This window comes from Microcebus murinus, chromosome X, assembly GCF_040939455.1.
Source record: "Microcebus murinus isolate Inina chromosome X, M.murinus_Inina_mat1.0, whole genome shotgun sequence".
In the NCBI taxonomy this organism is placed as follows: domain Eukaryota; kingdom Metazoa; phylum Chordata; class Mammalia; order Primates; family Cheirogaleidae; genus Microcebus; species Microcebus murinus.
Window position 1 is genome coordinate 97,282,135 of NC_134136.1, and position 15,855 is coordinate 97,297,989.

General features: G+C 36.9%; 1 protein-coding gene across 2 annotated transcripts in view; it reads left to right on the top strand.

The window, feature by feature from the left end:
* The window catches only part of PHEX (phosphate regulating endopeptidase X-linked), a 209,578-nt gene extending 198,855 nt beyond the window's left edge, over positions 1-10,723 (top strand). For both annotated transcript variants that reach the window (XM_012784616.2, XM_075999112.1), the window contains 2 exons: positions 4,387-4,463; positions 7,323-10,723. In XM_012784616.2, the coding sequence (XP_012640070.1) occupies positions 4,387-4,463; positions 7,323-7,425 (180 nt within the window). In that variant the 3' untranslated portion in view covers positions 7,426-10,723. The remainder of the gene's footprint in view (positions 1-4,386; positions 4,464-7,322) is intronic.
* The last annotated feature ends 5,132 nt before the right edge of the window (positions 10,724-15,855 follow it).

Sequence of the window (15,855 nt, forward strand, 5' to 3'; positions counted from 1 at the left end):
TTAAAGTTCTATAGCGCATAAATAATTAACAGATTGAATCAAGGTTTATTGGTATTTTTATCAAGTGGGTTACCAGCCCCATGGTAACTCACTTGGGTACTTCAATATATCTTGACTTCTTAATGTGTTTAATATTATTTGTAACTGTTTCTAATAACTCATTATTTGGTTTTCATGGTCCTGCCCTTTCCTATAGTTCTCCTTCCCCTTTGCCTCATTTGCTGACTTTGACCACTCTCACCCTATGGGGGACCCTCAGGGATGTGTTTCCAACTGTTGTATGAATATGCAAAGACTACTAGAGCTGAAAAAACAACAACAAAGGCAAGGAGAGTCATGTCACTTTCTTGTGAGTTTAATAAGCTCTTGGAGCAGAAATTGAAAGAAAGATGTGCACTAAATAAAGCACAATTCTGAATTTCAGCCTCTGGCTAATGAGGCAAGTGCCAATTCTTCTTTGTTATTGGTTATTGCACTGGACTATGTCGGAAATATATAGGCAACATTTTCAAAGAAGTCAGGGATGGATCAATAAAGGTCTAATGTACGTCCTCACAGTGGGCAAATGTGTATGTATATGCTCAAAGCCAGACAAAAATTTTCATCAGTACAACCTTTTATTCCTAAGTCTTTGCATTCACTCCTCAGTAAGCTCATTCATTCACAAGTCTTCTACAATTGACCCTGAGTAAAGGATTCTCACCTACCTGAGGTCTTTTATTTCTTAAAGCTGACATGACAATACTAAATAACTTATTATTTAGTAACCTTATGCCAACAAAACTGTAGTTATCAACAAAATGCCTTTCATTTCTAGTTTCCTATTCCTATCAACATACTCCCATCTTTGGGTTTTCTTGGTTAGAAAGCCTGGGTTCTTAGGTCTTACTTCATTTATCTGTCCTCATTTTTATGTCATGTGTCCCAAAAGCTAGATGTTTCATCCTTTGAAATGCTTTGCAGATTCAACCTCTCCTTCTCCCCAGTTTTAGGCAGTTTGGGTTGCTAAAACACATATAATAATAACATTCATTGGGTGTCAGCTAAGTGGGAGCAGGGAGGAGGGGATGGGTATATTCATATCTCATGGGTGCAGTGCACACCATCTAGGGGATGGACACACTTGACACTCTGACTTGGGTGGGGCAAAGGCAATATTTGTAACCTAAACATTGGTACTCCCATAATATGCTGAAATAAAAAATCCACAAAGTACCATAGACTGAGTGGCTTATAAACAACAGAAATTTATTTCTCATAGTTCTGGAGGCTGGAAGTTTGAGATAAGGGTGCTAGCAGGGTCAGGTTCTGGCAAGGGCCTTCTTCTGGGTTGCATATAGACTGCTGACTTCTTGCTATGTCCTCATGTGGCAGAAAGAGCTAGCTAGCTGCCTGGTCTCTTCTTAGGAGGGCACTAATTCCATCCCAAAGGCCCCGCCTCCCAATACCATCACATGGGGATTAGGGTTTCAACATGAATTTTGGGGGAATGCAAACATTCAGATTATAGCATCCCATTATCCTACCTCATCATCCATAGGCTCAACCTTCTTATCTTCTACTCTGGATTATTCCAACAGCCTATGGCATGTTTTTTTGACTTTAGCATCTTTCACCACTATTTTACATGCTACTGAAATACATCACTTTCATTTCATTACCAACCTGTTAAAAGAACTACAGTGGATCCCAAATGCCTACCACACTGAGGCCAAACCCTTCCATCTGGCTTCTAAAATTCTCAATCTGATCCAACTCCACCCAACCCACTTTAAGTTACCACAGCACCATGGGATGAAAAAACTCACCTTTCACCAGACAGGTATCCTGACTTCCACCCCATGATGTCATGCCCATTACTGTCTTTGTAGCCTTGCTTCTTATTGTCCTTCTCTAATGTGATCCCCTTTCTTCTCTTGCCTTTTCAATCTTTACTTCATCTTTCAGGATCCATGTCGAGTTCCACCTTCTCCACGTCTTCCACAAACTCTTCCCCAAGGACTCTAGCCCTTATTATTTTATCTTCAGCTCCTTTTATATGTACCTCTGTTACCATGCAGTTGAATACTGAATTACTCTGAAAATGTTTGAGAATTTTAGTTTTACCTCCATAGCCAATCTTCTGAATCTTTACACTTATGTATCTCCATAGCACCCAGCAAAGATGTTGGGTATATTGAATACACTTGATATTTTTTTAGATTAATTGCTTGAAAGGAATAAGGCTAACACAGTTCAACTAAGGAGACTTACTTTTGAGTCAGTACTGGTCAGTCAGATATCTAAAATAAGTACATAAAAATAGTTAGAACTTTCTAGAGTTTGGGTTGGCAAACTAGGGCCAAATAATGGCCTGCTGCCTGTTTCAGAAAACAGCCTCACTCCTTTATTTATCCATTGTCTGTGGCTGGTTTTGTGCTACAATGCCAGAGTTGGATAGTTGAAACAGAGAGCTTATGGTTTTCAGATCCTAAAATATTTACTATCTCTCTACAGAAAAAGTTTGCTGACCCCTGCTCTAGGGGACAAAGTATAAGGGTCCATCAGTTCTTACTATTTATATCCTACTCACTAATGTCTTTTTGTGGATGAAATAAACTAATTGATAATGATGTTACAGTCATAATTTTGAGATGTCTCCAAATATAATACCAAACCATATCTGATATATTTTAAACTAATGCGATTTAGAGGAAAAAAGTAGAAAGCTATTTTATATCACTAACGAGAAATTTATCTTGGAGGTTTTCCCACTGATAGAATGAGATTTTCAATCTTTTGCACATTGGAGTAAGTCTCCTTATAGGGAGTAAAGTTATTTTGCCTCTTGGGAAGGTACTAGGAGAACAGTAACAACCATAATGTGTTTCCAGAAATCTCTTAAATGATATGTGAAACAAAGGCAATACTATATAATAATGTAAGAATATAAGAAGAAATAACATACAAAGAAATGAGGTAAAATCAAATGCCAGAAACAACTTCACATTATCTAGCTTCTGAGGAAATTAAGGAATCACATTACAAAAACATCTTCTAAGTCAAATTCAGAACCACAGTGACTGATGGTTTATCTTCATCAAAAGGCATAGCATCATATCACCTTTCCTGCCTCCTGTATCCCTGTGGTTGCTGCAGCCTGCCAATTTTTTTCTCAGATATTTTTCTCATCCTTCTACTTCTTTCCATTCCCATTGCTACTTATTTAGAGGACAGCCATTGAGAACCTTCCTAGTGCCTATAAATAGTCTTCTAACTAGTCTCTAATTTCTTCTTTCTATTATACATCCCTGCCAGATGAATATTTTAAAAATCTGGATTTAATCATTTTCCTGCTCTAGAACAATGTTCAAATATAGTTTAAACACTCTGGCCAGTTGCTCAGGGCTTCAGAAATCTGGCACCATCCTCCTCATCCTTCTGCTGCCTGCTATGCAGTACACACTCCAGCCAAGGTGAATGTCTTGCTTTCTTTCCCCTCAAACATGTCTTTGCTCCCATTTCCCCATCCATTTAGAATGTTTTCTGCTATAATCATGTGTCCTAGTTCTATTCATACTGCAAGATTATATTGTATCCCAAGACACATGGCAAGTCAGGCTTAAGTAGGTTATGCTGCAGAAACAAAGACCACAACAAAAGTTTCCTTCTTGTTCATGCTCTGTGTCCAGCATGGGTCAGCAGTGGGGCTCTGCTTGGAGTTTTGACTCAAAAGTTTGGGTTTGGGAATCTTTATCTTGATATGTGCTTCCATGGTCACCACAGGAGTAGAAAAGAAATATGAGGAAATGTGCGCTGGCCCTTAATAGAGCACCTTCAATTGTTCTTAAGGCTCTTAAAGGAAGTGACATATAGCATTTCCGCTCACATTGCATTGGCCAGAGCAAGTAAGATAGCTATGCCTAACTTCAAAGGAGGTGGAGGAGTGTGTTCCTAGTCCAGGCCCAGACTAGGGTGAGGCAAGCAAGGTACCCAGGGGGCAAAATACTAACTGCTCATGCCCATACTCGATAATGGGTGACTGATTTTGTTGATTTAAATGAGTATGGTTAAGTTTGATAGGAATCATTTCAAACATTAAATTCATTGCATGAATACACTGGTCGATTCCTGGGCACATATGCAATTCTCTTGATTTAAAGCACTTGTCTGGAAACCTTCCTAATTTCCTCAAATTGTGAAATTATTCACATTGATAAAAACCTTCTACTCTGGGGATCAGAATAATAGATGTTATTACTGATGAAGGTTTTATCTGATCTGCTAAAACTGTTTGTCATTCACTGATTCTAAAATTATTCTTCAGTATAATTTGGAGCAGTTAAGACAGCAGAGAATGTATTATCTGAATGGAAGCATAATTATTGGGATACTTTTCTCTTCTAGGTGAGGTGCAATTCCTACAGACCAGAAGCTGCCCGAGAACAAGTCCAAATTGGTGCTCACAGCCCTCCTCAGTTTAGGTAAATGGGCAAATGGGTGACACTAGTTTTTAACTGTGCATCTCCCCTCTTTCTCCCCAACTCAGCCATCCCAGGGATCTACCAGATAGGTGATCTGAACAAAAGCCTGTATTGTGAACTGTGTGATATCTATTTTGTAGACCAAAAAAAAAAAAAAAAAAAAAAAAAAAAATTTAGCCAAACAGAAACTAAGCATCTTTTCTTCTTTCATTAGCAGTAAGCTGGTTTAGTCAGCATTTTCTCAACTAAATTTCTGCTGGTGGGGACTTGTGCCTACCCCTAGTCTAATGCCACATTGAGAGGTCCATGAGACTGTACAAGCCTCTAAACATAACTTGGAATCCAAATCATGGCTTTAGTGTTAGATTTCATTCATTATCTTTCAGCTTTTGAAAGGCAGCAATCCATGGGTGAGCACCATGTGTGCTCAGTAAACTGGAATATTTGATTAATCCAACTATCTACTTTTTTTGTCCAGGCCAAAAATGGTCTTTATTATCTTAGGAAAAAATGAGATCTGATGTACCCTGCCTTAAAACACCTAGAGCTCTGATTTATTCTGTGTTAAAGAATATCTTGTTTAATACCTCTTGTTCTTTTACACAATCAGCCAACAAACAAATGAATGCCCACTTTCTGAATAGCTCTGAACACAAAGGATATATGGTGATATTTAGCAATTATAATTTATATCTAGAGTTAGAGACTCTACATTTTGGCTTTTAGTTTGAATCATATTTTGAAACAATTGCTTATATATGAAGGGGAAAGGATTATGAATTATAGTCTAATTGTTGGAATGTGTAAAATATTAAATAAAAATAAAATTGAGGTTAATATTACTTATCCTGTACTAGGTTCCATAGTTTGAGACAAAATTTCTATAGTAGGGGACATATAAGTATAATGAAAAATCCAAGGAACCATAATAATTTATATTTATTCATTCTTTGCTTAGGTTATATTATATCCAGATATATTTATATTTAATGTTTAAATGAATCTATTAGCATATTGCAGGAAAGTCATCTAAAATTTCTCCTATATTTTAAAATCTTATTCCTAAAAACTTGCATTAGAAATGCTTCAGAAATTGACTATAAATTACCCACTAGCATAAAAATCTAATCACTGTGTTGGAAATTCTCCCCCACTGGGCTAAACTGTCATGAAGGCTGACAGTCTCTAATGGACTAAAATGTGTTCTCACTGACAAATGGTGCGGATGAAACCACACAGAAGATTAATTACTCAATAGATAAGTTTTTAGAAACTAATTTCCTTTTACTAACTAGTTGCCTGTAATGTTGGATTTTAGCTGATAATTTTACAGAGTGTGCTTACTAATTATCAGCTATATTCTATCTTTAACATTTGCCTAGGGTGAATCACACTATGAAATATGCATCCCTACCCATACATTCAGCTAAAACACAAGAGGTTATGAGGATTTTTTGGATACAGGCCATTACATTTATTCAAATGCCCGTAGGTAACAAAGTCATTAGGGAAGAAATAGTCAGTGACTGAAAATGCTGAGTCTCTTAGTCAACCCTTTGAACATGCAGTTGAGCAAGAAATAGATGAGGGGGCAGTATTTTTCCCTGGCTTGTTACTGGTGTCTGCAGTAACTGTAGATTTTGAGTGCAGCAGAAATCAAACAATGGAAATGCCACTTCCAAAAAGGCAGTTATAATCAAAGTGCTGAGTAAGAATCCAGTCTTTACTGCAGTTGGGAACTTACAAGAACACCAGATTCGGGAGCTAACTCCAGTGAAGGATTACTTATCCATAAGAACCATATACCATTTGTTAACTGATTGTTGCATTAACCAAATTCTAGGCAAATAGGCACCTCCAAACCCAATAGGAATTTAGAGAAAATGTTTTTGTAGATTGAATGAATTCTTTAAAAACTATTAGAGACATTATCTTGAGTGAAAGAAGTCAAAGACCAAACAGTACATACTATGGATTCCATTCACATGAAGTTCAAAAACAGGCAAACCTATGGTGATAGAGGTCAGAATAATAGTTATCTTTGGAGGTGCTATTGGTAGGGCACAGGAAGCAGCTTTTAGGGTGCTAGAAATATCTATGTCTTGATCTGTGTAGTAGTAGCATGGGCCTATACACATGAAAGAGCTGACAAGTTCTACATTTACTATTTGTGGTTTTTATGTCAGTTATACTTTCCATAGAGTTATTTTATTTATTGATTGATTGATTGATTGATTGATTGAGACAGAGTCTCACTCTGTTGTCCCGGCTAGAGTGCCATGGCGTCAGCCTAGCTCACAGCAACCTCAGGCTCCTGGGCTCAAGGAATCCTCCTGCCTCAGCCTCCTGAGTAGCTGGGACTACAGGCATGCGCCACCATGCCCGGCTCATTTTTTCTATATATATATTTTAGTTGGTCAATTAATTTCTTTCTATTTATAGTAGAGACGGGGTCTCGCTCTGGCTCAGGTTGGTTTCAAACTCCTGAGCTCAAACAATCTGCCCACCTCGGCCTCCCAGAGAGCTAGGATTACAGGCGTGAGCCACCGTGCCTGGCCTACATTTTTAAAAAGCTAGAAAAACTAAGTATTGGTGATGATACAGCTTTATGGGAATTTGAAGACTGTTGGAAGAGTAATAGGAACATTTGCCTGGCATTCAGGAGATGCTGGTTCTAGTCTCAGCTCTGTTAATTTTTTTTGGAAATGTGTTCAATCATTTTGGGCTTTAGTTGCCTCTACTGTAAGCAGATTAAATGAATGCCAGCATTTCTTCTAGCAATGTACTGCTACAATTTTATTCAGAACCTGTTAATGTATAAGAATTAAATGACATGTGCTTTGACATATCTTTTTTCAGGGTCAATGGTGCAATTAGTAACTTTGAAGAATTCCAGAAAGCTTTTAACTGTCCACCTAATTCCACGATGAACAGAGGCATGGACTCCTGCCGACTTTGGTAGCTGGGCCACTGGGTTATGCCATCCTGAGAGAGCTGCACAGTGTTAGCACACTGCCTACTGCTTTAGGTCTATATTCCTCTGAAGAATTTTATGCTTAATGCATTTTCATTATTTGGGTAGATGACCTGCTTGGTTCTAAACAGTATTTGCTCAATGTTGTAAGGCTTAAAAAAATGGAATACAAGAGATGAACCAAATATGTTTCTTTACAAAACCAAACCAATAAAAATAAATTCTTAGGCCGCTTTTGTTAAATTGCTATCTGTTGAATTGTTGCTATTGTCAATTTCAGTGTGTTAGCCACAGCTAAGTGGTACATACCATTTCAATCTATAGCTTTGCAGGGAGCCTAAGGAGAATGTATCCATAAAAAAGTTCAATCTATTAAACTTGTAACCATCAATGATGAAGGACATGTACATGAATACCTGGGAGGTCTTGCTACTCTAGAATGTGGTATGAGATTTTATGGACAGTCATTACATAGCATTTCTTTCTAAGGTAATTAAATTAGAAATATATTGGATCTCCATTTTATAATTTTTGATGAAGTTCTTGCCTTCAGCTTTGGAGTCTATTGGAATGAAAATGTGCCTCACAGCTTGCATCTGATATAGCTGATTGCCCTGTTCAAGTCAGCATGAACAAAGCTGGCAGAAAGGCTACTAGGTAAAGGATTTGAGCTTATTAAATAGAAAAAAAGGGGGGATATATTTTTAAGTCCCAGAAGAAATAAAAACCCCTAGTCACATAATAGCAGGGAAACTAGGAGATGAAATCTCCAAAATTTTATCTAGTCTGTATGACCTTCAGTGATTGTCTGTCTGCTGACCACTTTTCTTTAGCCCAATTCCTGTTTGTTTCATTACTCTCATATGTATACACTTTCCTGGTTCTGAAATGAGCAGACATTGAGAAAAGGATTTTTTGATTCCAAATCAGGAACTTATGGCTTTCATTTCCCTTTAATGCAAAGGAACAAACACCACATTGAGGAGGGAGCAAAGTGCCCTTGTGTTTCAGCTTAGTTAATGTTATCTCTCTTTAAAAAAAATCGTTTAGAAATATTTCTTGATTGAAGATATTTTAAAATATATTAATTCAATTTAATATTCCCTGAAAAGTCCAAAGAAACATAATTTTTATTCTTCAAGTCTTCTAAAGAGTCTGTAAGAAAGAGCAGTATTATGTTTTTGATCCTTAGAGCATTATCCTTTTAGGTGAGCTCCTCTATTTCTTATTAGTGTGTGTACGTGTAGGATAAAATTGTAATGGCCTTAAAGAGGTTACCTGGCATTTCCTGTTTCTTAAAATAGTCATCCTCTACCCCCTTCACATTATTCATTGTATATGAGGTGCTGGGTTAAGTGGGCCAATAGGAAAATCTGAAAAGCAAGATGACAAATTCAGATGAACTACAGGAGGCCATTTTACTCCCTTTGATTTGTCATTTTTTTTTTTTTTTAAATGTAAGTGTGTGCCATGTCCTTTTGTAACCACAGGAACTTTTGAAGGGAGAAAAATGGAGGGGCACCATCAAGAGGGAAACAATTATACTGCATTAGCTAGAGGAGAGTGATTTTCCCCTTGACTTCCTCCTCTCTGAATGAATAAACTTCTGAAGGGCAGCTACCTTTTCCTCCTCTTAACCATGGCTTAATGTGACCTTAGTTTGTATGTCTAAAAACAAGCCATATTAGGTTAGGGGTGCTGGAAATGTATGTCCCTTTTCTCTGATTTGGTTTAGACATACAAGATACTTCTTGTTTTATTCTTGCACTTGGGCACTTAAAATCAGCTGAGGTTTGTCATGCTTATATGAATAGTGTTTTCTTTCTAGACTTCTTTCAAAAACTCCGAATAAACACATTCCTGCAGGTCAGAGAAAGTGTTTGATAAAAACAGAATTATGGCTTTGGAAATGGAAATTAAGTCACTTGTTAGTTTAGAAAAACCGGTTGATGATCAGTTGGGGCCCTCATAGTTTCTAGATGACAGGGTTACCTTGTCCTGATTAACTTTACTCAATGTAACTCAGTTATACTGAAAGTTGTAGATAGGGTGGCCACTATTAAACAAAACAAAACAAAAACGAAAACTAAAATAAAAGCAGCAATACCAAATCATCACTACTAATTAGAACAATTTTCTAGAAGGATTGGATTTCCAAATATATGTTTGTGTTTAACTCTTCCAATTACAGTCTCATTGTCCTGTCTCCTGAATACCGATTGTTCAAAGAAACAGACACTAATTAAGTTGTAGAAAGAAGACAGTAAAATGCAACTGGAAGGGAAGGAAAAAAAAAACTAAGAAGAAGCTGGCCTAAGGATGTGGCTCTGAAGAGAAGACAGGATTTTGGCAATCCTTGCTAAGTGCATCCACTGGAGTGAAGCCATAAAGTTTTACAAAAATAATTATGGTAAATTAAAAGGAAATTAGATATTGGATCTCAGACTATGGCTGCCATAACGCACTTCTCTGATTCAGATACCAGATGCTATGCCAGTGAACTATTGTCTGGGCATTGGAAAGAGGTTTTTTTTTTTTTTTTATGAAATTCTCCTGATTTAGTCAAAATTTTTTCTGGCAATAAAGTGGTCCTATTTGGGCTCATCACCATTGCCCAAAGCTTGTTAAGGTTTTCACCAAGTACTCAACACTGGCCTCCTATTCCCATTTATTCCTTTTTATGAGATGGACTTGGACATGACTAGTGCAAAGTCAGGATTCATAAATTATCCTGAAGTTTATTTAGTGCCTTGCCTCAATGGAGCTTAAAGCATAGCACATAAATTTTTATCTTATTTAGCTCTGGAACATCACTAAGAAGCAACTAGGAACTATGGCTTGCCAGACAGGTTATGTTCATGCCAGAAGAGCTGGAGAGGTTTGAAATCTCTTGTCAAGTGTCCCAGAGTCAGGAAAAGCAGAGTCTTTGTGCTTTGTGCTACAGACCTTTGGAATAACCTTCGTCCCTTAGATTACCCCATTTCTAAGTACATGTATTCAATCAGTATTTCTATAATCACTTAGAATTTTATAGGCTTTCTCCTTGAAACATTTAACATAATGCCTCAGTTGCATATAATTTAATATATGGAAGAATATATGATTGTTTCATACAACAACATTCTCATCACCAGTGGCAGTGCCTCACTGGTTTGAAGAAAGATATTCTTGGACTATGCATTTTATATCAAAATGGTCATTGTGAAACTAGTTTGGTTGTATTTTCTTTCTCTACTTGTGAAACAATGTGAACAATCATTTTAAGGGCAATAAAAAGTTGGTTGAAGATTTTCTGTTTCTTTTTAAAAAATATTATAATCTATTACATCTATTAACATATTCAGTTCTGTTTTACACAATGATATTTGCCAAAAAGTATACAAAGCACTGTAGTATACTAGCTTTCTTGGCTTAGGAAAGTACGATTTGAATGCAATAACTTTCTCCTTAGGCAACGAGAGATTTGCAAGGTGGTCATTATATTTTCTTTCAGGATGTAAGTCAGAAGATGTGGTTTATTGCCTTTTCAATAATATTCCTATTGAGGAAAAGAGATGCCACTGAGGAAATTATCAACCATGATAGGGCTGGTCTTATAAAAGTGACAATGGACATTACAATTACTATCAAATCCCAGAATCTCTATGTGCTATTACCATTCTTTAACAATCTAGTAAATTTATAGTCATTCATTCAGCACACTAACTGAGCACCCATTATATTTAAATCACTAACTATCTGTATATAGGTGGATAATATACACACTCTGGGCTTCAATGAATAGTCTGGTCTAACATGGGAGATGGATATGTAAAGTGTTAGAATTACCTTACTGAGTGAGGTATGATAATATATAAATAGGTTGGTTTGGAACACAGAAAAGAAATCATTCAACTTTCCTCTGGTGGATACTGTCAGTGCTTCCTCTACCCAGATCCCAGCAAAACCCTTTTATAGGTACCCTAACCTTACCTTCTGTGTGCTTTTGTTTCTAATTGGCTGTGGCTATCAAGGATGGCTGTTGTCATGCTACTGGAACCTCTTTGACCAATGTACTTTCAGAGAACTGGAAGTGCCTGGTGACCCTCAGACAATGACTAAGTGCTAAAGGACTCTGAAAGCCTGACTACCTTGCCTGAGTCCAGACAGATCCAGAGGCATACCATAGAATTTAGACTACTTTGTGGAGGTTTTTGAAGTTAGGCCAGCATTGCAAGTTGAGTCCCCTGTTAATGATTGGGGCCTTTATGGCACCAATATGTTCTAAGATGTGGAAAAGTGCTGGTTTGGAGGATCCTAGGTGAGCCCATTTGTGTAGTAGGTCACATTGTCATGTATAGGAAGTAGACATCAGATGATAGAGAGTTAGTGCATGATAAGAGGCTGAGTGTGACCTTGTTGGTGCCCCTTTGGGAGAGTTTACTCTAGTTTCTGAGCTGATCCATGAAATAAGAACTTTTGTCTGTAGGATAGTGGCAGAAGGAAAGATGCATATAAATGACAGAGTGATCTCTAGAGTGTGGACAGGAAGTAGGGGCTTTGGAGGAATGGAGGCAAGAAGCCTAGAATCTCTCTTGCTATTGTCTATGTAATAGATTTTATGAGAACCAAGAGATTCTGCTTAGATTTTTAGGTATATATCTAAGTGAACCTGATCAAAATTTGAAAGCAGCCAATTAGGTTTAAGGTATTTGCATGTCCCTCAGTTCACTTGCTTTAAGATCACACAGGCCATAAAACAGATAAATTCAGTGGCTTAACCCAATTTAAGTTTATTTCTTGTTTTCATTAGATATATAATGGGTATTAATGATCAGTGAGTTTCTCTCCTCTAACTGGTAACTTGGAGATTCAGGCTGCTTCCATATTGCGAGTCTGCCATTTTCAACACATGATTGAATACATGTTCATCTGCAAGAAGCTAATGGAAGGGGAGAGGCCACGGAATATGCTGAGTGGAAGATTGGGCTTGTCAGTGGAAGGTGTATATATTACTTCTGTTCCTGTTCCATTGGCTAGAGCTCAGTCATGTGGCCAAATCTAACTGAAGGGGAGGCTGGGACATGTAGTCTAGCTGTGTGCCCATAAAGAAGAGGAAATGGGTTTGGCTCTCAGCTAGCATTCTCAGCCATGCCTTCTAAAGTGAAATATGGGGCAGTAACTTTGAGCTCTTCTGAATTTCGAAAATTGCTTTTGAACACAGCACAGTGAAAATTGAAAATGCCATTGGTAGCCTGCAGTTTATTCCATAGGAGTCTTTTTAATTAACAGTTTAATTGGATAATTTAATCCCCTTTAGAATTAGAGATATGAATATGAAAATGAGATACTCCCTGTGATCTGACAATACCTTGCTTTAATAAACACACCAAAGTGAGCCCGGAAATGAGACTACAAAAACATTACTATGATTTGTGATCAGTGAAAGAAAACCTGATCTATAATTTTAATTATTCCTAAATGGTTTAGATACATGTTTCATTTGAATGTGTATTTTGTTTTGTTAATTGGCTCAATTAGGAAGGTAGCTGAATATAAGAATCTGTGGCTAAGCCATGGTTCACAATATGTTCTTAGCTTTTAAAATATAGCTCATTGTGAAAGTAAATAAAGTAGCCCATGAAATAAAATATTGTTGCAAGTACAACATAGTCTAGTATTTTTAGAGAACTTATATAAAACTGTTTTTACTTCTCCATTGATTATGAGATGACAAGTGCTACTCACCTTATTCTTGTTTTATGCTTTCTCCACTTGAATGAGAGATTGAAGCTCAGAATCCAGGAAACAAAGATGAATGTCTATGCCACAAAAGTACTGTTCTAATTAATTCTGGCTTTAGACTCCACTTTACAGGGAAAGGAAAAACTAAATGATTAAGTTGAAATCCCCAGTGGAAACGCTACTGAAAATATTAAGTATCATTTATGTTGCCAGTTTGACTGAAACGTCAAAAAGAGAAGCATAGTTTCCCATGTAGAAGTACACTGTGTTAATCTCCAGATTGACTTAGAAGTCAGTAAAATCAGTACCCAGGTAACAGACAACCCTCCCCCCAACCCCTGTGACATGCGATGAATGGCAAAAATAGTCCAAAGTATATTTATTCCAAAATTGACCAAGTTTTCAATTGGCATTTGCAAACGATTTTGGTCCAAAAATAATCATCATGGAAGTGACTTCCATTTGTTGACCCCCTACTATGTCCTAGGCACCTGCTAGGAGCTGCCTGCATTACAGCTAATCCTCACAACAATCTTGCAAATAGTTGTTGCTATTTTCACTTCATAGGTGAGAAATACTTACATGATTTGCCAAGACCACATTAGTAATTAGAGGAGCCAGGAATAAAGTCAATTTTGTCTGACTGCAGAGCCCATTCTCTAATGCTCTACTGGACATATGGAACAATGTTCACAAATCTGATTTTGACCTGTGGCTTACTGAAGATTTCAGCTTATGCTTCTTTAGTAAGCTGTTAGAAAATAATATGGAGAAAGGAGTCAGTTTACAGGAATTTAGACTTGCTGGTAGTTTCATCTTTTTTTTTTTATTGAAAAAATTTTTTATTTCAAAGTATTAAGGGGATACAAATGTTTTGGGTTACATGGATCACTTTTGTATTGCTTGAGTCACAACTGTAAGTGTGCCTGTCACCCAGATAGTGTTCATTGTATCCGTTAGGTAAGTTTTTGCCCCTTCCCTGAGATTTTTTTTTTTAAAGTTCTAAAAACAGTAGACAATACTGTTCCATGGATTAGAATATTGTAAATGTTGGTACATGCTTGATAAATGGTAACAAGAATTATCAGTAAAGAGCACCTTCTGGAGTCCTTTCTGAAGGACTCAAGATGAAACTACCAAAATGTTAAATTACTGATAACGCTTGTTACCATTTATTGAGCATGTACCACATGCCAGACATACGCTAAATGCTTTATTTATATTATCTAATTTAATCATTACAACCACAACTCGAATATATATTATTATCCCCATTTTACAGGTAAGGGACCCAAGGCTTGGAAAGATTAATAAATTGTCCATGATCACTTAGCTAGCAAGCAGCAGTGCCAGATTTGAATCCACTTTGGTCCAAGTGCTTCCTTAGGTAAACATTTAACTATGGTGACTCTGAGTCCTAGATTGCCAGGCCAGGGCATCCCCTCAATTTAGTTGGCAGGCCTCCTGCAAATCCACCTGAGTTCAGCCCCATGATTGCCCACACCCTCTCTGTTCAGTTCCTAAAACCAGGATGTCTCCAGGTAACTTTCTCCAGAGAATAGAACCTTTGTGACCCTGTGTGGGTAGTTGAGGGACTTTCAAGCAATCACCTTGTTTTTAACTCTATCATGCATTCCTTTCAAAAATTTACAGGTAATATTGTATTTATCATCTACAACATGATGTTTTGAAGTATATATAGACACCTTATGGAATGGTGAAATCTAGCTAATTAACAAATGCATTACCTCACATATTTTTGTGGGGAGAGTATTTAACATTCACTCTTTGCATTTTTTAAGAATACAACAAATTGTCATTAACTATAGTTAACCTTGCTGTACAATAGATATCTTGAGTTTCTTCCTCCTATGTAACTGTTATGTATCCTTTGACAAAGCTCTCCCCTTCTCCCCTCCCTAGTCTCTATTCTACTCTCCACTTCTATGAGAACAACTTTTTAAATTCCACATATAAGTGAGATCATGCAATATTCATTTTTCTGTGCCTGGCTTATTTCACTTAACGCAATATCCTCTAGGTTTGTCTGTGTCACAAATGACATGATTTCCTTTTTTATGGCTGAATAGTATTCCATTGTGTATATATACCACATTTTCTTTATCCATTCATCTGCTGATGGATACTTAGGCTGATTCCATATCTTGGCTATTGTGAATAGTGCTGCAATAAACTTGGAAATGCAGATATTTCTTTGAGACATTTATTTCATTTCCTTTGGATATATACCCAATAGAGGGATTGCTAAATCATATGCTAGTTCTATTTTTAATTTTTTGAGAAACTTTCATACTTTTTTTTATGGTGGCTGTGCTAATTTATATCCCCACAAACAGTGTGTAAAGTTCCCTTTTCTCCACTTCCTTGCCAGCACTTGTAACCCTATCATGTGTTCCGACATTCACTGTTACCTAGAGCTTCCAAGTCTTGAGGCTTCTTGTATTCTACAGGGTACCTCAACTTGCTTCTAGTAGGGGGTCCATCATTTTTGCCCATGTGGGCTTAAATCTTTCTTTAAAAATATATTTAGTATTTTTGTGAGATGGAGAGTAGATCTCCATCTGAGTCCCTCCATTTAACTGGAAGTCTACAGTTTTTTAATGGGGAAATTTAACAAAAATTTAATTTGAAAGAAATGCTGCTATACAGTTCTATACTAAATTATTGCCTTTT